The following is a 24,657-nucleotide window of genomic DNA, read 5'->3' as shown; positions in this document are numbered from 1 at the left end:
CATACAAACTTCTTCAGATAAAACTTGCCAAGCTTAAAATTTGCACTTAAATAAGCTTCTAAATCACATGACAACTTCAGTGCAAAATTGACTCCAAACTCAGCAACAGTTGTCTATAACCACAGATAGAAATCTTATTCAACCCAAAGCGCATTCTGATTAATTCATAGGCTAATAAAGGACTCTTAAAATTACAGTAATACAATAATGTACATGAACAAACACATGAACATGCATAATAAATAAAAAATAAATAATAAAAAATTGTAAACATGATCACCTTTCATACACTTTGCTCTTAAGTAAGCCTGTACTAATATAACTTCACTGAATTTGGGATGGGGGGGGGGTAGGGGTGGCTGAAGCATTCAAAAAATCTGCCATCAAAGTTCCTTCTCTTCAGTCAGTGATTCCCAAGGATCACCCCTAGGACTAACTTCCACTTTTTCTAAAATAACAAACAGGAGCTGATGGGCCGACCATTGCTGAATATGTTTATACAGCGCATTCATAGATTTAGCCTTCCTTATTTCATAATTATGCTCATATGTAAGACTCTAAGTTTGCGCTCTGATTTGCCAACATAATTGCCATTACAAAGTTGGAATACAGCAGCATAAACAATCCCTTTTGTATAGCAGTTAAATTGTTCAGGAATGTGAATCATTTTATCATGGATTGAAAACCATCATTCAATAATTGTCTATTATCTAGACAACTGTTGTGTTAAGTGTTTGGAGCCATTTTTGTAGTGGATTTGTCATGTGATTTAGACGCTTATTTAAGTGCACATTTTAAACTTGGCAAGTTTTATGAAGAAGTATGTATGCTTTTTCATGAAAGCACATATTTGTTTTATATTTTGACTAAAGTTCATATTCTACATTTATTGAGCTTTGAGTATTCTCCAGCAGTTTTCAGCATTGTGTATTAACCAAGGAAATGTCCAAATCTGTCTCATGATGTCCAAGCAAATCTGAAATGTTTGCAGACATAATTGGGTGCACAGCTAGGCCTATAAGGCCCTAGTGGTCACTGGCACAGTATACACCTATGAAACTATTAACAAAATATTAATTATGCAGTGTTATTTTATGTATCGATCTCTTTTCTTGGAACACCCTTTACTGTGTTCCAGCATTTAATTTCTCACAAGATAGGACTACCATATTACTCAGCAGAGCACCACCTCACCCCAGTTTTTGAAAATCATGTACCTAAGATTTGCAGTTAGTTGTTTGCATTCCAAGATCATTACATGATTGCACTTCAAAATCTCTTCTTCCAAATGCCTGAATCAAAATACTGTTGACCACCATCATGAAAGCATAACTAGCATAACTAAAATAAAACATTTTAACTGTAGGAATGGCTCATATTTGTCCAGTGATCTCAAACTCTAACCAGTGCAACATTTGATGAAACTGGAATTAAAAAAGATTTTCAACTCTTCATGCTTTGATAAAAAGAACACTTTTGCAAATTTATTTTTTGTAAAGTCAAAAGTAGAATAAATGTGTTTCCCATAAATACAATCCCATCTATAACAATGACAAGTCAGATGAAGTAAAATCAATGGCTGCCTGGTGTTACTTATGTAGAATAGTGTATAATCTAGGGGCAGATAATGCATTTTATGACTCTTTGCTACTTGTCACAAAAGAGATTCCCTACCCTTGTTGTATGTCAGAAGGCTTCATACACAATGGACAGACACTATAGCTTTGGGTGTAGCCTCCATGAGGTCTATATTCCAGCCGAGAACTCCCTAGATAAAATGTATAAGACTTGGCAAGCAAATCCCTCTAGCTTGGTCACTAATCTTAAAGCTGTATACCCATATACAATGGCCCACAGAGAGAGAGGCAGATATTTAAATAGATATAAAAGAAAGAGACATAGAATAACTGCTTCAAACAAACAAGCAATCACTGGAAAGAAGGAACGTATATATGTGGGTTATCTGGAGATTAGTCAATTGAAGTTTAAATGGACTTCTGTTTTGTCGACACACTTTGGCTGACAAAACTGGTTGCTGACAGTTGTGCAATCTCAGAGTTAGAATAAATAATTATCAGGGGGTGTGAGGGAGCATAGCAACTATACCCATAAAATGTTCATCTACAATTACTTTCTATTAAACATCTAACACAAGGGAGCAGAAATATAAATAAATGTTTTGCATTTGTGATCACAAAAAATACTGAAAACTATACTCTTTCATGGAGGGATTCTCTCTCAGCACCCCCAGAAATTAAATACTCTAACTCCAGTCACACTATTACAGAGAAAGGGAAAAACTCTGAAATAATATTACAGTCAACCCGCTGAAGTTCAGCTGCAATATAATTTACAAAAACAAACAAAAAAGAAAAGCAAGAAATGCCTGGAGTGCTGTAACAACATAATTGAATCAAAACTTTATATAGAGCTTTCATCTACAACAAACAACAAACTTCATCAGCATAATAAAAAACTTCTGAGCATGCTTATATTATAAAGACTTTTCAAATTACATGGTGATTTACATCACTAACATTTCTTAAAGTTACAAAACAGTACATTAAAAATACATCACATAAATATATAATCCAATATACAAGTTAGTTAAATTTTAACTCTCCTACCTTAAAAAATATTGATATTAATCATTACATTTAAACCTTGTAATTTAACTGCTTCAAGTAATAGCTATGTATCTTGTTTGGCTTGTTTCAAGTTTATAAAATTCATTGCCACCTCTAAGATCTGATTCTTTGCGATTTATTACAAAAATTTTTTTTTTAATTGCAACAAATTTCAGAATGCTTAGAAAAGCATTATTTTCACTGTTTACTGTATATATATATATATATATATATATATATATATATATATATATATATATACTCTGATTGGATCACTATAGAATACTGAAATTCCACAATCCCGAGACTCTAAATCCCAAGGACCAGAATCTCAAGATTGCAGAATCTCGAACATTTAAAAAAAAAAAAAAAAAGTAAAACATCCAACAAATTATTCTAACCTGTGTGCAGGGGGGACAAGCCCCCCTGTGCCTCCCACACCCCACTGCAACTTAAATATACCAACTTGGAGATCGCACTACAGTGGAGTGAATGGCAAAGTTCCCATTCCACACTGTACGTCAGTCGCCATTCACTACTTTCAAGATTCCACAATCTCGAAATTCTGGCCTTCGGGATTGTGGAATTTTGGTATTCCGTAGTGATCCCGCTCTAATATGCATTTTTACAATAGTTCTTGTCATTATATCTACATTGACACACTGAATATATTGAGATATAAATAATGTTTCTAGATTTGCAGTTGTGATATCTGCTACAAATAACTTTATTGTAGCCTTTAATAATTATGCATGGGCCTTACTTAATAAATCTGCATTGCTTTACATTTTTTGCATATAGTGGATATAAAAAGTTTACACACCCCTGTTAAAATGCCGGGTTTTTGTGATATAAAAAATGAAACCACAATAAATCATTTCAAAACTTTTCCCATCTTTAATCTGACCTATAACCTGTACAATTCAATTTAAAAATCAAACAAATCTGTTAGGGGAAAAAATATAAAAAATAAAAAATGCACAATACATTGGTTGCATAAGTGTGCACATCCTTAAACTAATACTTTATTGAAGCACATTTTGATTTAATTACAACATTCAGTCTTCTTGGGTACACACTTGCCATCAATTAGAGAGACTCTGGTTAACCACAAATAAAGTTCAGCTGTCCTGGTATAATTTTCCTGACATTCACTCAGCTGCCTGCTACAGCTAAATCCATGGTTCGCAGAGAGCTTACAAAGCATCAAAGGGATCTCATTGTTGAAAGGTATCAGTTAGGAGAAGGATACAAAAAAATGTTTACAGCACTGGATATAGCATGGAACAAAGTGAAGACAATCAAAAAGTGGAAAAAATATGGAACAGTGACATCGCAAAGAACTGGACGTCTCTTCAAAACTGATGAAAAGACAAGACAAAAACTGGTCAGGGAGGCTGCCAAGAGACCTACAGCAACACTGAAGGAGCTGCAGGAATTTCTGGAAAGTACTGGTTGTGTACTACATGTGACAACAATCTCCCATATTCTCCATATGTTTGGACTATGGGGTAGGGTTGGAAGACAGAAGCCTTTTCTTACACAGAAAAACATCCAGGCCTGGCTAAAATTTACAAAACAATCCACAAAGTCTCCAAAAAGCATGTGGGAAAATGTGTTATGATCTGATGAGACCAAGGTTAAAGTTTTAGGACAATTCCAAAAGGTATGTTTGGCACAAAAACAACACTTCACATCACCAAAAGAACACCTTCCCCACAATGAAGAATTGTGGTGACAGTATCATTCTTTGGGGTTGCTTTTCTTCAGTTGAACTGGGGCTTTAGTCAAGGTGGAGGGAATTATGAACAGTTCCAAATATCAGTCACTTTTGTCCCAAAACCTTCAGGCATCTGCTAGAAAACTGAAGATGAAGAGGAATTTCACCTTTCAACACAACAATGACCACAAGCATACATCCAAATCAACAAAAGAATGGCTTCACCAGAAGAAAATTAAAGTTTTGGAATGGCCCACCCAGAGCCCAGCCCTAAATCCAATAGAAAATCTGTGGGATGACCTTAAGAGGGCTGTGCACAAGGGATGCCCTTCACAATTGGACAGATTTGGAGTGCTTTTGCAAAGAAGAGTGGGCAAATATTGCCAAGTCAAGATATGCCATGCTGATAGACTCCTACCAAAGAAGATTGAATGCTGTAATTAAATCAAAAGATGCTTCAACAAAGTTTTAGTTTAAGTGTGTGCACACACAACAAAGTAATAGTTTAAGGGTGTGCACACTTATGCAACCAGAGTATTGTACATTTTATATTTTTTTATAATTTTCCCCTAACAGATTTGTTTTTCAATTGAATTGTACAGTTATAGGTCACATTAAAGGTGAGAAAAGTTTTGAAATGATTTGTTGTGGTCTAAAATTTTTATAGCACAAAAACCTGGCATGCAAACTTTTTATATCCACTGTATGCACCTTTACTTTTATTGGTGAGATGCCCGTTAATTTTAATATTAACTTTGTCTAATAGTGACTTTAAAAACTAATTCTTTCAGTATACAAAAAAAATATCTTTTTGCTTATTAGCTTAATTAATTCTTGGTTAGCTCTAACAATGTTCCAATTTCTAATAAAAATAATTTAATTGGTAATATAATTATATACTCTTGTAACAAGTACGCTATACAATTATGAGTGTTTTTGCCTTTATTATTGGTTTTTCTTGAGTGGCACTCTCATAGTTAATATTCTCACTAACCTGTTTCTTTGACCTAATAATAATTGGAATACCTTAAGATAGGTGAATATCTTCTTAGGTAGGTGAAGATAAGTGAACTCTTCTTCTCTTTGTAAATATCATTCACTAATATTTTAAATTGATCCAAGTCATAGTCTTGTTTTATAAACTCGTAATAAAATTAAACTCATCAATGTGTTCATATCTGTTGTCCATAGTGAGGCTGTAATCATTTAGCCCTTGGCAATGTTTATTTTAATATACTTAAGATGTGCAGTTTTGTAATGCAGATAACTATGTATAAAAGTTGCTTTTTTAAGTATACTACTAGAAAAGGTTGTGTTAATTACATCTAGCCCAGCAGTGATATTCAAAAATTATCAACATCTCCAAAGACAAATTAAAAAAATGAATTGGTTGTATTTAATTGAACCATTAATTCTTGGATTTGATGTAACACACTTGCCTAAGTAATAAAAAAAAATAATCTGCAAATCTTTTATAAAATGTTGTATAACTGAATAATGACAAATTTTGTGAAAAAAAAAATGCTTCCACCACCCTAAAACTAGGTTGGCATATGAAGGGGCTACTGAAGCTACCATGGTCACTCTGCTATTGAATATGAAAATGTTGTTATTCAAAACAATCCATGGGATTCATTAATGTCTATACTAAGTGTAGACTACAAACTCAAGGATATTACATGATCAGAAGGAACTAAAGACTTGAAGTTAAATATCAATATGCTTATTCGTTTGATGCATACCACACAGTGTCTTGACAGAAAATAGTATCCAGAAATTTCTTGTGAACCATATATACGTGTCAGAATTCTAATAGAAAAACGATTAAGTTAAAATACAATGACAAAAGCCAAAATATCTTTTTTTATTTCTTTCATAATATACCTTAAGGACTTATAAGTGATTGTTACATTCCCGTTTCACAAGTCATCGATGATGTCCCATACCTTATAATTATCCTTAGCTGCTACATAAAGACTCTTTAGATACATACTTTATGGTGGATCCTCTCTTACTGTGTTTAGACAATTTAATGTCATACATACTTAATTCATGTTGTAACGAACTGTTTGGATAGGTATATTTTTGTATACATCTGCACATTACAGTGAGATTATAATTATTATCTAGGGGTGCAAAGTGTTGTCATGGTTAGCATTGCTGCCTCATAGCTGCTGGTTCTCTGGCTGAAATCCCATGTGTGGGTCCATCTGTATAAAGTTGGCAAGCTCTCCATGCAATTAAACTGTTTTTTTTTTTTTGGCTGGTTGTTCTGGTTTTTGTAAGTAAATGATAGTATCTGCCCAATGCATACATTAGCAGGTGTGTACTATAGCTACCAAGTTACAGAAAAATAACAGTTTTATGTCATTTCAGTCTTAACCATTAGAATGTGTTTTTAACATCGCAAATGACACATTTCTATTCACAAGAGCAAATGTCTTCCTCTAACAAAGTTCTATGTGTTTATTATTCAAAAACTAGATAAAAAAGGTTTGCTACTCAAGAGCAAGGTTTGCTAAAACTGTTCATGCATGTGGTCTCATTGACTGGTTGTATTTATTTAAACAATTTGTTGCGTGGTCCTTTTTTGTTTCCTTTGCTTGGCTTCAGAAGGCACAAGAGTTGGCGGAAGAGACAACAAACAAATGGCGACAAAGAGTTACAACTGCCATGTCTGGGGCGAAATTGGTACTTTTAATGAAAACATTGTAAAAGCACTCTTCATGGAGTTTGTTAAGAAAAACTCAAATTATCCCATTGCAACATATCACTGCATGGTTTTTCAAGTTTTTCTCAGCAAACTTTTGGAAGTTTCTGAATGTTCATATAGACTGTTCCAGCTTGGTATATAGTTTTATCGTTTATCACACAACTCAAATGCATTTTTGTTATTATGGGTAGTACAATGGTATGGCATGTATAAAGGGCAGATTTTTTTATCTCGCATATTTTATCCTTTAGTACTAGTCTTCACATCAAATGCTTCCTAGATTCCTGTACTTCAAATTTCCATTGTGCCTGTGATGTTATAGAAATGTGTTTGATGTTTTAATCCAGAAAGCAGCATTAGTGTTGATTGCTACTGTTTGAAATGGCATTATACTTGTAGTAAATTGATGCAGTTTATCTAACAGTATATGTTGTTATATGTAAATACTGTCTTTTATGGTTATAACAGAAAACTGTTTTACTCATCGGGTATTAACAATAAACCGGAGTAAAGCATTCTTCAAACAATTATTTCATTTGAAATGTTATAGCTATAATAGACACAAGGATTCTACATATAAAACACATTATAAATCATGGTGAAGATTAACAGTTTTTAGTTACTGATGTTGAATTTATGATATTTTCTTTGAAGTCTGTTGTGAACAATTGCAGAAGAAATTAATGATTTCACATGATTTTAGGATTTATATGATTCGAATGGTGCACTCTTATATGGATATAAGATGTCCTCCAGTGGGCGTCCTGTTGGAAGTTCAAGATTCAACAGTGTAATGTCTGAAACTGTGGAAAAATGCAATTCTATTGAAATAACAGGAGACTGTAAAAGTTGCTGTTACACAATATATCTATATATCTATATCTATCTATATATAGATATATATGTATATAGATAGATTTTTTTTGCAGGGGCAAAGGGCAAACCCCTTATGCCCCCAGTATGGGAAGGAGGACAGCAATGTCCCCATTGTGGGAAGCTGGGCAGCCACCTCCCAATTACTTATATATATCAACTCTAAAATCAATGGGCCTCAGAGAAAAAGAAGTTTTCAGAAAGATCTGATTTTTGGACTTGATATATTTTCTTCCTAACCACACTTAAACGTTCACAGTTCTAAGAATCTGACATGCACTGCTTGAACTCACAATAGGAACATTCCTGGTTGAGGTGCTAAAATGAGCAGTTATCATTGATTCATCAAGATGTCATGATTTATAATATTTCTAATTGTTTCTGTTTGCGCATTTATTGCAAATATCCATCAGCTGTTTAGTTTGAGTATACAGTGTCCCAGAAAACAATCCTCTTAAATTGCTGATCATATTAAACATTTTTCTACATTCAACATTCCTCAGTTATTATGCTTTTCTTTTCAGAAATTAGTTCACATTTCCAGAATTTGCCCATATCATCTTCAGAGTGACTGCAAAGTTGGATTCATTGTAGCCTGTAAGACTTTTATTAACAATAATGGCAATATAGTACTTCAAAGAAAATGTCACCCTTTCTGAAAAGGTGCTTATTGCTATGATAGTTTTCCATGAAAAATTACTTTATGAGTAACTGAGATTTACAAGGCAATGAATATGGACACTTTGTGAACCACACTCATTCCACTTCATGTAGCTAAATTGGTATTAGGAAAAAATTCTATACTCTATACAAAAAAAATAAAAATGCCGATATTTCTGAATTTGAATTGACACAGCCAAGTGTTAGTTAATGTTACTTGCGTAATTATTTTTTTAATTACTGACTGAGGGTTACTTGGTTTATTGCGATATCCTCCATTCAATTTATACTACTGTTATCTTACACATCATTTGTATTTCCCAGTCTGACCTAGACAAAGGAGAAATCTGACTGACTGGTTACACTTAATATTATGTTTATATATATTTGCCATAGCATATTTCTAAAGCAGTGTGTTTTAATACTTTTTCAGATGCTAAATCTTAGATTCTTTTCAAGATCATGGCAGGTAAAAGTTCAACCTTTGCAGACTCTCATGAGGATGGCATGACTATTCATGTTAAGATATTTCATTAATAAAATGTTGCGCTGAATCTTCCATGATAGGAAAGAAAGCAGTGAAGGCATGCATTTCCATCCTAATCCTTGAATCGTGTTATTTTACTGTTTGTTCCTGTACGTGAAATATTAAAATGAAAATTCTGTTTCTCATTTAGTGCAAGTAAACTTTGTTGCCTGCATCTCCACATGCTATTAGGTTAAGATAACTTTTGGTGCCTTTCATATTCTTAAAGTATTTGAAAATATTTTCTCATTTTAATGAAAATGGTGCACCCGTTATATGGCACAGAATATATAAACCTAGGAAATGATCTCACTGCGTCTGAGAGTTCGAGGACTAGCTATTGCTCATAGATGTTAAGGGCAGAAAAAGCACAACATGATGCTTATTTAATATGACTGCTTGAATGCACATTAGAATTTTCTGGGGAAAGCCAAATAAACATCAAGGTGAGACATTTTCTGTTAAAAGACAAACAAGTTAAATAATGGAAAGGTCTATCAGCAAGTAGAGGTTAGCTGTAAGGCTGGTAAATGCCCATTTCATAACTTAGGATTCATAAATCCTGAATTAAAACAAACACATGGCCAGAAAGTTGCACTCACAAATACATTGTAGTCAGGTTATTTAATTGTAAGGCTCATATTTCTAATCTGACATCTTGTCCTCTGGATTGTGCAGCCATTCTAGGTGTAGTAAATGGTCAGAGCATGTCACATATCCGTAGCTCTACAGAAGTAATTGGAACAAAAAATACATTGTAGTCATGTTATTTAATTGTAAGGCTCATATTTCTAATCTGACATCTTGTCCTCTGGATTGTGCAGCCATTCTAGGTGTAGTAAATGGTCAGAGCATGTCACAAATCCGTAGCTCTACAGAAGTAATTGGAACATGGCCCCTTTCCTTCTGAAGAATTAACAACTTGCTATATTGTGCCTTCACTGATCTTTCATAAAAAATGAGGGAGCCACATATCCAGTCTTAAACAGTTCATAGGAAATTCATAGGTTAGTACTAAGCTAACTGCCCTTGTGAGCCATTTTAAGCTTAGCTAATTATCTCTTGTGAGACTCAAAACCTGCACCTTGTGTTTGTAAGGCAAACACCTTAACCATTAGGCCACCCTCCCAACCCTTACATTTTATTAATGAAATGAAAATAAGTATTATACAAAACGTAGCTACAAATTTCAAATAGCCAGAAGGAAAGGACCTCAAGTGGTCCTTTATTGAGTGTTTGTTTAAAGAATTGCATATTTTCAGATTTTGGAATACAATGTGGGATTTTGTTCCACAAGCACTGGTTTATATATGTACACACATGCACACACACACTTCTAGTTATTTATATATATATATATATATATATATGTATATATATATATATATATATATATATATATATATATATATGTATATATATATATATATATATATGTCTACTGCTTTTAATCGAATACCATTTATTCGAAAAAGAGCAGTAGACCGCTCAGTTACGTGAAAGTGCACTTATTCGAAAGTGTGCTTTTGCGAAACTCGGTTCAACAAACCGTTAAAAGATAAATAAAAATAAAAAACACTAACAGTACATTGAGTAAGGGGGGCTTCGTCCCCAACACCTCCCCTACTTAAATATACAAACTCTGAGATCGCACTACTTTGGGGAACAGGTAAATTCCCTATTCCCCACTGTAGTGTGCCTCGGCGGTTCAGTTTTCTTGAACTGTTTGCTGAACCATGCTTTGCTGAAGTGCACTTTCGCGTAATTGAGGGTCCATTGTTTGTTTTTGAACAAGTGGATTTTCGGTCTTTTACAATAGACCCATATATATATATATATATATATATATATATATATATATATACATATATATTTGTAGCCCAGAACATAACACATCCAGCACTCACCCAATAAACAGCTGCTCAGCATTATGGAATAATTCCACACAAACTAAATAGACAATCAAGACAATATCATAGCAGTCATCCACTATGAGACAACCTCGGTTACTCATTAGTGTTTATATATATGTGTGTATATATTTCTATCTATATATATATATATATATATATATATATATATATATATATATATATATATCAATGTGTGTGTGGGTGTGTGTGTGTGTGTGTGTATCTCTATCTATATAGATCCTAATGATCCTGAAGCCGCCCTTTAATCAGATGTTTAAATACTTTTTAACTGGAATTATCCTGATAGCCATGAGGGTGCTTTGTACTTTCACCATCATCCCTGCAGTGAGAATTTTTGATTTTTTTTTTTGTTCCATCCCCCGGTAATATGAGTTCTTGCATTACTACAAGAGCTGTTTATGCCCCTTTGCCCAAATATGCATGCTCCCCCACATGCACTGAAAGGGGTCACCATCATGATCTAGGGTTGTCATAGACATGTCTTCTCTGCAGCAGCTACACTCATCTCGTCATAATGTGATTCATCAGTGCAGCGTTGATATCTGGGACTGAACCACCATACCTCAACTCCCAGGATAAGTGCAACCCATCCACTCTAACTGTAACATTAAGTGCCCAATCACGTGGTCAATCTTAGGGCAACTGATCCTATACTCAGGGCTTTATCCCAATATGCCTCCAGCACAGGCATAGAATTTTGTCATTCAAAACAATGTAGCTTATCAGTTTTAGCCCCCCCCCCACTAATTTTAAACATTGTAAACCATTGACATGGATACTTACAAGTCGAATAAATAACTCTTTCAGGAAGACAATATATACACAAACTATGTGGGGGACTGTGCCCCCCACACCCCCCTTACTATATATATATATATATATATATATATATATATATATATATATACACTAACTCCAGCATCACACTATAATGGAGAACAGGGCATATACCTTAACAAAACGAGTTTCAGTGAAATGAGTTTTCAATTAAATGAAGTAGACCCATATATATATATATATATATATATATATATATATATATTTATGGGTCTACTTCACTTCACCAAAATCCCATTTCACTGACATTCATTTTACTGAGACTGAATTACCTAAACATCAGAACACTGATAACTCATTTCACTGAATCTTATTTCACTGATATCTTAAAATGCTAAATTTCACAAGACTAAATGGGAAACCATACACAAACTCACAAAACTAATGGCTACATCTTTCCACAACTTAAAAACTACTTATATATCCTCAACAAAAAAACAGAAAATATAAAACCAAACTAAGTGGGGGGCTACACCCCCACACCCTCCAACATAGGGCGCTGTGCCCCCCCCACGCACCCCCAACTATATATACTAACACTACAGTAGGGAAAAGGGCATATACCTTTTACTTGCCTTACAGTACACTACACACTGCCATATCAAGTCAATAGCTTACAATTCAGTGAAATGAGTTGTCAGTATTGTGAACTTTAGGTGATTTGGTCTCAGAGAAATGAATGTCCGTGAAATGGGATTTTGGTGAACTAGACCCATATTTTATAGACATATATATATATATATATATATATATATATATATATATATATATATATATATATATATATACACACACACACACATTTTACATACATTTATATGCAACACAAATAAGCAGTCCAAAAACCAAGAAACTTCCCGAAACACACACACAAAAAAGACTTAGCGTCACTGCTCGAGACCAAAAAGAGATGACAAAAATGATCACACAGTAAAAAATTTTAGCGCTTATGTTCACATTTATTTAAGTGGAATTTCATCAGAAAAACAATACATTTATATATATATATATATATATATATATATATATATATATATATATATATATTCTAAAAAGTATACTACAACATGAAAGAACAACAAATTAACAAAAAAAAAACAACAAACAAAAAAAAACGTATTTAAAGTGATCGTGGCCACATTTCAATAAACAGTGAAGGAAATATTTAGTGCTTTTGTTCTTTAATTCAAACAGAACTTCTTTAGAATAAATAACTCCTCTTCCTCACTTAATGTATACTTAGAAATCACATGACACTTTTCAAGCAATTAAGAAATTATATAAGTATTTTACTTCCCTTTAAAATGTACATGTTAAGCTAATGCTATATTTCACATTATAACTTTGTGACAACAGAAAACATTTGGTGTTTAAATGTTCATTTAAATCCTGTTGTTTTCATCTGAATTTAATCTTATTTGCCATTTGTTTCCTTACATTCTAAATAAATGTTATGATCCTCTTTAAAAATGTCAGCTAAAACAGTATCTTAAACAAAAAAGGAAAACTTCTTAAAGCTTATACATGTAGTGAATGCTTAGCCAATGCACCCCCCTGGGGGGGTACAGGTGGGTGCAGGCCCCCCACAAAAATGTTAAAGGTATAATTACAAAGTTATGTTTGTTTAATTTAAGTATTTGTTATACATATTCATGGTGGTGCTATACAGACTATCATGAATATTCAGTGGACCTTTTTGTGTTTGTGTTTATTGGTTAGTGGGCAGGGTGTGGGTAAGGTCAAGTGCATAGATTGGGTTGCACTGTTTGTGTATGCTCTTCACATTGTATTAGTTTTTGATGCAGTTATTTCATTGAACAGGGGTAAATCGGGATTTTGGTCTGTCGGTGTTATGTCTGTCAGGTTTCGGGTTTGTGGGATTTAGGTGTTATGGTCTCAGTGTTATGAATTTCGGTCTGCTGAGATTTCAGTTATCTGAAGTACACCTGTATATATTATTTTATATATATAATAGCTCTCTATATAAATATATATAAATAAATATATATATATATATATATATATATATATATATATATATATATATATATATATATATATATATATATATATATATATATATAGATGTAATGGTAAATGAATAGCAGAATGTGAGCACAATCCACGATGGCCTTCAAAAGAATAGACACTGGTTATTGTAGCAATGACCTCACTTTTAATGTCAGCGAATTTAATATCATGTGACTTGGCAAAAATAGACAAATTAGGATTGTGAAATAAATGGTCAAATCATAATAAAATACATCACTAAATGGCAATGAGCAGCAGAAGACAGAAGTTTAAATTGTGACAAGGGATGTTTTATTATGGTCTTGAAAGCAGATTCTTTTAATTCATCATTTACCACTTTATACTTTACTTATCCATCTCATTAGTGAAAACTGATATGTTTAGCTTTAGAACCAACCTATGAACCTATGAAGAACAAGCCACCTGAAAAAAACATTAATAGATACAAGGAGTCCTTACTAAGAAAATTATAAGGCTGGAAAACTTGAACTATTTAGAATTTCTTGAAAATCTGTCATTATATTCAGTTTCTGTATGTTTACTTAAAAGTGGTATATCTGCCTGGGCTATAAAAATTTCTTAGAAAATGTATGCATGGAACATACCACTGGTGAGGATCTGACATCAGACTTGGACAACTGCTAATAAATATGCATCATGAATACATAGACATACATATATACATACTTACAGATACATTTCTAAGATTATGAAAGAAGTCACTTCCCAATGTCAAGAGAAGCCAGTCATAACGTTTTCTTTCAAAAATAACTCACACGCACGCGCACACACACACACACACACGCACATGCACACGCACACACGCACACACACAGTCTTACAGATATATATTTATATCTCTGTCTATCTATCTGTGTTTACTATCACAACCTTTAAGCCTACAGTCGTAAAAATTATAATCCTGAGACCTTAATGTTGAAGACCAAGATGCTGAAGACCAGGGTATTGAACTCATGGACTTGCCTACTGCAGAATACATATTAGGACTCATTCCTGAGCCCACATGCCTGCAAGACCTGTTAGCACTCTTTCCTAGTGAGGGGATTTGGTATTCAAGATTTTAGACATGGTGATTTTTAGCATTTTGGATTTATGTTATTGTGGTCTCACGATTATGATTTTCAAGATTGTGGGCTAATAGATTGTGATAGTACACACACACACACACACCTATTTATCTATATATAGGTATAAATATATAGATATGGATATACACATATGAGTGTTAAGGTGTACATACATATACAAGTATTATATATATTGTGACATCTGAATCAACAGACACAGCTGCTTTTTCATACAATGATGGTTTTAGTCATTAGAACATAAAGACAGACTTTCAGTATCATCTAATGTAAAAAAAAAACAAATAAGAAAAACAGAAAACAGTTTGGCAAAGTAAATAAGCCAAGCAGAGTTTAATAAATATTTATCATTTTTGTTTGAAAAGTGTATACAAGACCTTCATCAGAATGAATACACAAGCAAGTAAAGTGACCATTTAAAGCTACAACATATCATATGACCAAACACAAGTCATCATATCAAGTCATTCACAAATTTATATTAAAATATTTATAATGCATAAAAATGTATGATGCATAAGGAAATTACTGAAACTATAATATGATGCAAACCTTCGCAGCAGATGTTAAAAACCATAAAAAACACACATTAAGAAAACATTTTTGTAGAACTAGAACTCTGTAATCATTAAATTTGTGCCCTCTTCATCACAAGACAGGGACTGGGTTGTTGTTTGCAATGAGCAATAATTGCCAGTTAACTTTTCTAATTTTAAGAAGAGCATCCCAATTACCTCCTCTGGAAAACACACATCCTTTGAGCTATAAAACATGTGAAGTTTATAAAATTACCACAAATCTTACTATGGCAATGTATGCCACTGGTATTATCACCTTTAGGAGTAGCACACATGTGTTGGTATGCTCCTGCCTTTAATGCGGTCTCTTTCTCGCCAACAGTAAGTGCTGGACATGACATACAGAGGGCTATATACACCACACTCTTAGTACTACAGTTAAACGATCCATATGGGGAATAACACGGTGGTAGTTGCTTTGTGGTTAACTGGTTTAGGTCCCTTACTTTCCACGAAGAGGGCACAGATTAAATTTTTACAAGAGTTTTGTTTGTTTAAAAAAATTTTGAATGTGTGTTCTTATAGGTTTTAACATACCTTGTGAATGTTTACATCATATTATAGTTCCAGTAATTTCTTTATGCATCATATACTTTTAAGCACTTTAAGGATTTTAAAATACAACTCTGCATGGCTTGATGTCATATGACTTGTATCTGGTCATATGACATGTTCAAGCTTTAAATGGTCACCTGATTTGCTTGTGGATACATTCTGATAAAGTTCCTGTATGCTCTTTTGTAATGGAAGTGCTAACTATTTATTAAATTCTGTTTGGATTATTTGCTTTACCTACATGTTTTCCGTTTTTTCATTAGAACATAAATATCATTTGCTAGCTTTGCCAAATAAAAAAAAAAAAAAAATGCAGTGATGGCTAAAACTTGTACATGTCAAGGAGTGTGAGCAAAAACACTGCTCCTGCCACAAGACTGACAACCTGCCGGGTTTCTTACCTAAAAGACACAGAGTCTCTTCTTAAAATTGAAAAGGTCATAAATTAAGATTTTTTTTATATATATATTAAGAAGACCTATATATGTCACCAAATTAAAAGCATCATCTGTTTTTTTTTTAAATGGACTAAAAATTTCTGAGGTGATCCAGTTTGAAAACTATTAGTTCCAAAAGTAATAAAAATGTATCTGATCAGAATCAGACACTGACCTGTGATCAGATACATTCATGAAGCAGCTTATATCATTTTGTCTCAAACCTCTGTCCTTAGCTTTAGCCAATGGAATTTTCTTCTTTTTTTGTGTGTAAAGGGAAGTCTGAGTAGATCCATCCAATCCAGCCAAAAAATTGGCAACATGAATGTCTAGCAAATTAATTGTAAAAATATTATACGGAACTGTTAATACCAAAAGCATTGTCATTCAGGTTCCCAACAAATTCCAAGGGCCTCTCGGTATTCTTTTTCTATAAAAGTCAACAATCATCCATGGCTCTTCCCCACATTTCAGCGTGTGGCAAAAATACATTAGATGTAATATTATAGCCTAACAATCTCTACATACAGAATGTACAAGTCTGTGCTGATGGGGTAAATGTTACCGTTATAGCTGTGCCCCTTCAACTGCAAAAAAACAGTTCTGATTTAAATACAATACATTAATTTCTAACAAAAGTTTCAGCATATTTATTAAAAAGTATAAAAATTAATGGAATATAACTTGCAAATATTTAACCAATAATCAATAGTTTAAAAGGCCTGTTCGTAGGGTGTGCCAGTGTCTAGAATTTCAACATCTATTGTAGATAAACATTTATATGGATCTGTCTGTTCCATTAACATAATATAATCAAACAACATGTTCTAACTTAGGCCAGCAAGAAGTTTTAACAAAAATTTTAGAAATTCTGGTACTGACTCAGCTAAAGGGTTACAGCCTAACTTTTTGGTCTTCCAGGTGTGTATTTAACCAACTTGTATAATTCAGGTAAAAGATAACAGTATTGGGCATTTGGATCTTTCATAGCAAGCCATTATTTAATAAATGGGTTAATCATTCCATATTCACAGGCTTTCAATAAAACATGTCAGTTTCAGTATTGAAACAAGAAGTGGGTTCCAAATGAAGTAACAGATAAAATGGTTTGTTAATGAGTTGTTTATAGGTGCCCATCGTTTTTTTTTTTTTGTTTGCCCATCTAACCACTGCATTGTGATTGCAAATCTCAACAATGGCTAAATCATCCCTGCACTTTAATTGTTGTAATGCATGCATCTCATACACACGGTTTAACAAAATCTTAAAAAAAATTGTTGTTGATGGCAGTTATCTTATTTAAAACAGACTGTTCAAACACCCTAACAGATGATAGGGAGGTTGAAATACTGAAGCTTAATATTTAAACTGATCATAAGACTCTCTAGCCGTAAAATGCTCATTGTCCTTAAACTAAATCCTTAGGTTCAAATTTCTTCAAAAAGATATAAGACCTGTGTCAGTTTGATTGTATAATACTAAAGAAGAGGAGACAAAATTAATTCCTTTATTAAGTAATGAAATCACTGAATCATTAAAAATAAAATAAGTTAAACTGACCGCAGAACAGTTTGTGGCAACCTCTGTGGGATGAGAAATGTCTGAAATGCATGAAAAATGTTTTTGCCCATGACTGAGTCCAGGCTGGTGCCTGCAGTTCTATGGCCAGAGGATTTGTATTTAAATTGCTGATAGTTTCCACACTGGTACTCTTGTGAAAGGGAAGAAAATCTGAAGAATTAAATCCAGTATGTATATTAGATAAAAATGTTGAACTGGAGGTGGAATCAGTATTTCTTAAAAGCAGATCTGGGCATCATCAATATCTTATATTTGTTTCTGTTTCTATCACGATAACTACTAAATTGTGGAGTCTCATTGCTAGGAAATTGACTGCCATCTTCTGTTTATTATGTGCACACAAGTAAGGTGGTTAGGGGGCTTCATTTCTTACTTATGCATGGTAACCTTGCCACTAACTCTAACCCTACATACTAATTTACAAAAATCCATTTCCCCAGCAGCTCCACTACACAAGACACTCAGATACATACAAGTACAGCACTGTATCTAACTTTCCCTAGCCCCTACTGTGACCATAAACAGCAACAATCAGTCACACATGCATACAGACACAGACATACCTATGGGCGGGCGGGCACACACACACACACACACACACACACACACACACACACACACACACACACACACACACACACAGCCACATGCACACTCCACAACATCTGTCCGCTTACCAAACTCTTACTCTTATCCTAAGAGGAAAACCCTCACACACGCACACCATGATATATTTCACCCTAAATATCCTAAAAGACACATACTTGTACGAGCTCCCACTATTACCCATTTACCATGCATCGAAATACACACTTCACTCTTCTGATAAAACACACACTTGGCAAACTGTGCAATTAATATATTTATGAACTCAGACCCACTATCAAACAAATTATGATTTGACAATGTCCAGAATGCATATACGAGAAACAGATAAATATTATACATAGATACAGGGATATCTATAACTGTGTGTGTTTCTATTTATTTAAAATGAATGGTCAACACGTTACTTGCTCTACACATAAAACAACAACCAAAACAGTTTGACCAAAGATTGCATCACTAATATACTACATCAACACACAGTACATCGAAAAGAGAAAGAAATGTCCTTTTCAGATGCACTACACAAAACCGGAGTACGTTCAGCTGAAATTTGTCTGAATAGTGGTAGTGTTATGGAAAGGGCTTTTTTTTATTTATATGCAGGGTTGGATTAGGGGCTGGAGCAAGATTAGGGTTTGTGTGCATTACTATTTTGGGCAGGGGAACTTCACTCCCCTGCCCCACCTTAGTAATGCATGCTAATTCTAACCCTCCATCTAAATTAATAAAAAAAAAAAAAAAAAAAGGTCCCCATAACACTACCACTGCACAAGACAGCTAGGACACTCATTGCACGCACATACACATACACACACATACACATACACACACACACACACACACACACACACACACACACACACAAAATAAAATGTCTGTTCTACGAACCAGATGTTCGACCTTAAAGCACCGCACTTCCACCTGTTGATGAAAGCATATGATGATCAAACCAATTGCACCCATATATATTAGAAAATATGAACATGGGGTTAAGACAGTCAAGCTTCTTGAAGGCCAGCAAGAACAATCAAAGTATCTGCCTATGAACTTACATATTTATGTATATATTGATATAAGCTGCATAGCCTTTCAGTATAAGGAAGTCTAATGGTGACTGAGTAGCCTGTCTGATCCAGTATTATCCCTAAATAGCTGCACTCTTAAACAGATAAAACATCATTCCCAGTCATTTTGCTAACATGTTTACACATTTTAAAACCAAAAATACACATTGCTGTTGTTTGAAATACTGGGTAACAAATGTTCATTTCCTAATTTTCAACAAGAAAAAAACTGATGGTACTGAACACTGTAACACTTAACATGACTAATCAAAATAGGGTCTAACACCAAACCCTGTAGTACACACTGGAAATGATTTTCTAGGGTGAGTTGCAACCAGAGCACTGACAGCAAGGCTTCTGTTGATTTGTCTCTAATTTATCCATTTTATAATATATGCATATTAATATATAGATTATGCAGAAATGATTATCTTCACATGGCAAGTTGTCAAATTTCTTAGAGATACCCAGATATGCCATAAGTACCTTTATGAGTTTAGCTGTTATGTAACTTTGCATTTGGATGCTATTTTTTTTTTTTTTTTGGATTGCTATTTTTCCTTTATAGTATTTCTAGTTGTTTTTCAGGTTGCTAAAAGCATCCCTGGTAGGTCTCCAATAAGTGTTCCCAGGAGAGGCAGACTCCCACCTAAAGGTTACCACATGCTGTGCGTTTTCCATTTAGTAGAGGAACATTATAAGCTAAATTGAGATCATTGATAAATTTTCAGCATGAAACCTCAGTAGATAAGGGTTAGAGCTCAAAAATCATATACTGACCAATACAAATAAATGTCCTTGGTCCAAGAGATAACCACCCTTTTCATGCAAGTAAACCTAGAATTCCACCTCTCTACAGAAAAAAAAGTAAAACGATTTATAGAATCCTTGAAACACAACAAGAAATACTAAGACTTAGAATCTGAAAATTTTTGTTGCAAGAGATTACTTCTGTCCAGAAGCATATCTGATTCAACCAGCACCATGGGCCAGTACTGTAATTTTTTTCTTCTTTATAAGCTATGGCGAACTGCTTGGTAAAATATAGCAAGCAGTTGCTAAGGTTTAAACCCTGCTTGAATGGCTTGAGAGCTATGGCACTCATGTTTTTGATTTAAAAAAATATTTTTAAACATTAGTAAACTGCATGTACGAATGAAGAGAAGAGTTGATACGTTTTATACCCTGCCTGCGCGGAGCACTACGGGGCTCAGGTTTTAGTTTAAAAAAAAATAAATGGTGATAACCAACCAGCTGCTATAGCTTTCACCACACACAGAGTGCTACAGTGCTCAGGTATGACATCAAATGCAATACTGGCTTTTAATAGCCAATAATGCATTAAAGAGATATTGGGAGGGGCTGATCATGCTCCCCCAACAATTTGTGGCCGGGGCAGTTGCCCCTCTCACCCCATCCTAGCTACGCTACTGCTAAGAAATAATGTCAAAGATTGTTATGACCCAGCAAAAGGTCCACTGAGGCCTGGGTTACTCACTCGTACATTAGATATGATTCGTCTACCATCAGTCAGTGAGACTGTGTGCAGATGCTGCCTTATGCATAGCCCCTATTATTTTAAAGAAAGTTGATACTGAGAAGGAATTCAGTAGGTAAGTTAGGTTCCAGGCATTGGAGTTGGCTTTCACATTAAAATCTGGAACTACATCACAACTGAATGCATTTCTGGGCAAATGCAGAGACATTCATTTGGATTAAGAAACCCAACAGGAGGCTTCCTCTCCCCTGCCCACAGTAGCTTACTGATATTTCCACTAATTTGTTGACTGCTGCTAATAGTTTGCCACAGGTACACAGGATGATCAAGGTGCACCCTGGAAATTTACTTGTTTATTTTTGAAAGCCATCACATCCACCTCTGATTTCCTTTCTTCTTTCTCTGCAAAAAACCCTTTGTTTCCATTTATGGGAGTGACAGAATCCTACTTTATTTTACTGACACATTGCCTTTCCATCTCCAGACAGACACTGTTCATTGGGTTCCACTAATGAGACATTTCCCACTTTGAAGGGTGAGGGTCAGAGACTATGGACATCATATTGTGTCCATGGTGAGGGGTTTACTATGCTAAGGGAATGAGGAAGTATAACTTGACAAATTGATTATATCATATGCACCACTGTGTACATCATCAGCTACATCCCTCCTGCTGCCAAGCTGTTGTCAGTCCAACTTATGATGAAGGTAACCCTTCCTAAGCTGATCCAGTGGCATTGAAGGATAAAGCCCTAAGTGCAGCCCAGTCAACCTGGGTTTGATTAGCTGCTTGGACATGTGATACAGTAGCAGGGAAGGGATGACCATGTTCAGCCTCGGCATGCATTGATCTGCTCCCTAAGGGGAGGTATAAGTCCAACGAGGGGGAGTTGGAAGTGATAACGAATGCGGGAGGTAGGGGAAAGGGAAGTGGCCAGGGCAGGAAAAAAAAACATCACATGAAAGCACAGATTAGCCAATTCCCCAGTATGCCTTTAGGATCCACAGCCAATCTCAACAATACTGGAGTAAGTCCAGGCAGGTAGGAGAATGGACCCAGCACAGGCATGGAAAATGCCATCAGTTTCTTTTGAAGAATGCAAAATTCTCTGAGACAGAGATGAACCACTAGAGGAACAAGGCCTCTTCTCATCCAGGACCTGAAAAATAGGATGACACTAGAGAACAAGATCAACAAATGAGCTGTGATCATTTGGAGTAGGTACTGCATCCCCATTTCTCCAGCACTAGATGCCTGCCTATGCAGACCTGACATTATCTACTGATCATTTATCTCTTCTAACCTGACAGCACAGGTTGATGCACGTCCACTATGTCAGCTGGACAGGAATGTGAATCTTTTTCTATGTATTGTGGGTTGTAGCCAACGTAGTTGACATGCAGCATAGCTATAATAGTAGTTATCAATAACAGCTATCATTGTGCTATTTATTTAATGTGTATGTTTTGTATGCTGTAAAAGTGGCTGATCAATGGATTCTTTATAGCCAAGACCTGAGCCTAAAAGGTCAAGAGTAAAGGTAAACATTTTTGTTTCCTTGAGCAGAAAGTTAGTTATCCAGTAACCCTTCTTCCCCTAAGGGTCGCAGGAACACTTGTGGACACTCATGTTCTGAAAGGCCAGAATGTGTCATTAGTTATTTTCGCCTTTATAAGCAGACTTCTTGCGGATGTCCATAGTGTAGTGATGACCTTGAGGATGTTTAATGCCTCTGGCCAGGAACTAGTTACCTTTGTACTATAAATGCCACACAGTAATGCTGCTACTAATTGAATAGCTACTGTTTGCATGAGTACACTCATAAATCAATATTTTGGAAAGAAAAGTCTGATAATTTTATTCCTTAGTTTAATATCTTCCTAGTCCATAATTATATGCTGTTAGAAGTGTTTGAATATGTCCTCATAATGCATGTAAACATATTTCTTCCTTTCGTACGTTTTCTTTTTCTAAGGAATGACAATATTTATTATTATTATTATTATTATTATTATTATTAAACATGATTGAAATGATAGCGCTCTCCAATCAGCCAGTCATGCCTTCTCCATACTTGCTCTCAAACTCTGGAAATCCCTCCCTCCTCAATTAAAAGATCACTCTGACCTTGCTAATGTCAGAAAAGCTAAAAGTGAGCTTCCCATCGAATTACTAGGAACAATGTTTCAACATCTTACAAGAGGGTCTTGCACAAACAAATGATCGGTGCCAAAGTCATGACCTTAAACTCAATGCAAAAAAAAAATGTATTATCATCCCTTTGGTAAAAACGATGTTCCTGCTAACAACCACATAAATAGCAACACCTTATGTATGCACTCACTGGTGAGAGATCTGGGCACACAGGTTGACAGCAATCTTACCTTTGATAACCATGTTTCCACGGTGATAAGAAGGGCATTCCATATTGGTCATCTCATAAGTAAGGGCATTGCCTCTAGAAAAAAAGAAGTTATAACCTTCTTGTACTTTTCCCTCATCAGGCCAATAACTGAGTACAGTGCCGCCTTTGGTATGTACCTTTCCAAGCACCTGCAGCAACTGGAGAAATCACAAAGGTTGCTCACAAGGAAAATTCTAGGTCTTCATCATCTGTCCTGTGTGGATCATCTGAAATCACTGTCACTTTATTCTGTTTCATACAGACTACTCAGCGGAAATCTCTGCTTTGCATATAAGGCAATCTCTGACCCTGCTTTATTGGAAATGCCGCATATCCACAAATTAAGTGGTACACAGGTTGCTCACTCTAAAGACCTTAACCTGGTATATGAAATTAATATAACCTACTGGAAGTACAGATTTGTCTCCCATAGGTTACCACACCTTTAGAACAGAGTCCCACTTCATGTAAAACAGAGCACCTCACTGGCCCTCTTCAAACGCAGTCTGGATGAGTGGACGGCTACCCGTAAATTCATCCTGGAGGTTCCACTTCTGTCCCTCTTGGACACGGGTATTAGGTGCTGATCGTAGAAATTAGGGTAGAACTTGGCTAGGCTTGTAACAGCCCTAGGCCCATTAGCCTAGTAAAATGAGCATGTAAATTGTTATAGTGACTGGACCGAGTTAATTCATATTTAACTGTTTCATCTGATTACAAAAATTCAATTTTAGCTTTAGTAAAGCTTCTAATGAGAAACTTAAGTTTATTAATCATTGGCAATGATTAGTATAACTAAAATCAGATGAGATGCTATCGTTTTAAGTACAAAAATATTCTTAATATCAGGGTCAGCTGCTTATAAATACAAAAAAATGGCATGGGATATAATGTAAAACCTAT

General features: G+C 34.7%; 1 protein-coding gene across 5 annotated transcripts in view; it reads left to right on the top strand.

Moving 5' to 3' along the window:
- ANO1 (anoctamin 1) overlaps positions 1 to 24,657 on the top strand; it is a 1,045,885-nt gene that overhangs the window by 822,584 nt on the left and 198,644 nt on the right. The window contains exon 16 of one of the 5 annotated variants that reach the window (XM_044082590.1): positions 6,961 to 7,038. The exons of the other annotated variants lie outside the window; for them this stretch is intronic. Coding sequence (XP_043938525.1) covers positions 6,961 to 7,038 — 78 coding nt within the window. The remainder of the gene's footprint in view (positions 1 to 6,960; positions 7,039 to 24,657) is intronic. 5 annotated transcript variants of the gene reach the window in all.

The sequence above is a fragment of the Protopterus annectens genome, chromosome 9.part0, assembly GCF_019279795.1.
Source record: "Protopterus annectens isolate FY-2018-M chromosome 9.part0, PAN1.0, whole genome shotgun sequence".
NCBI classification, from domain to species: domain Eukaryota; kingdom Metazoa; phylum Chordata; order Ceratodontiformes; family Protopteridae; genus Protopterus; species Protopterus annectens.
This window is presented reverse-complemented; position numbering and strand designations above follow the sequence as displayed.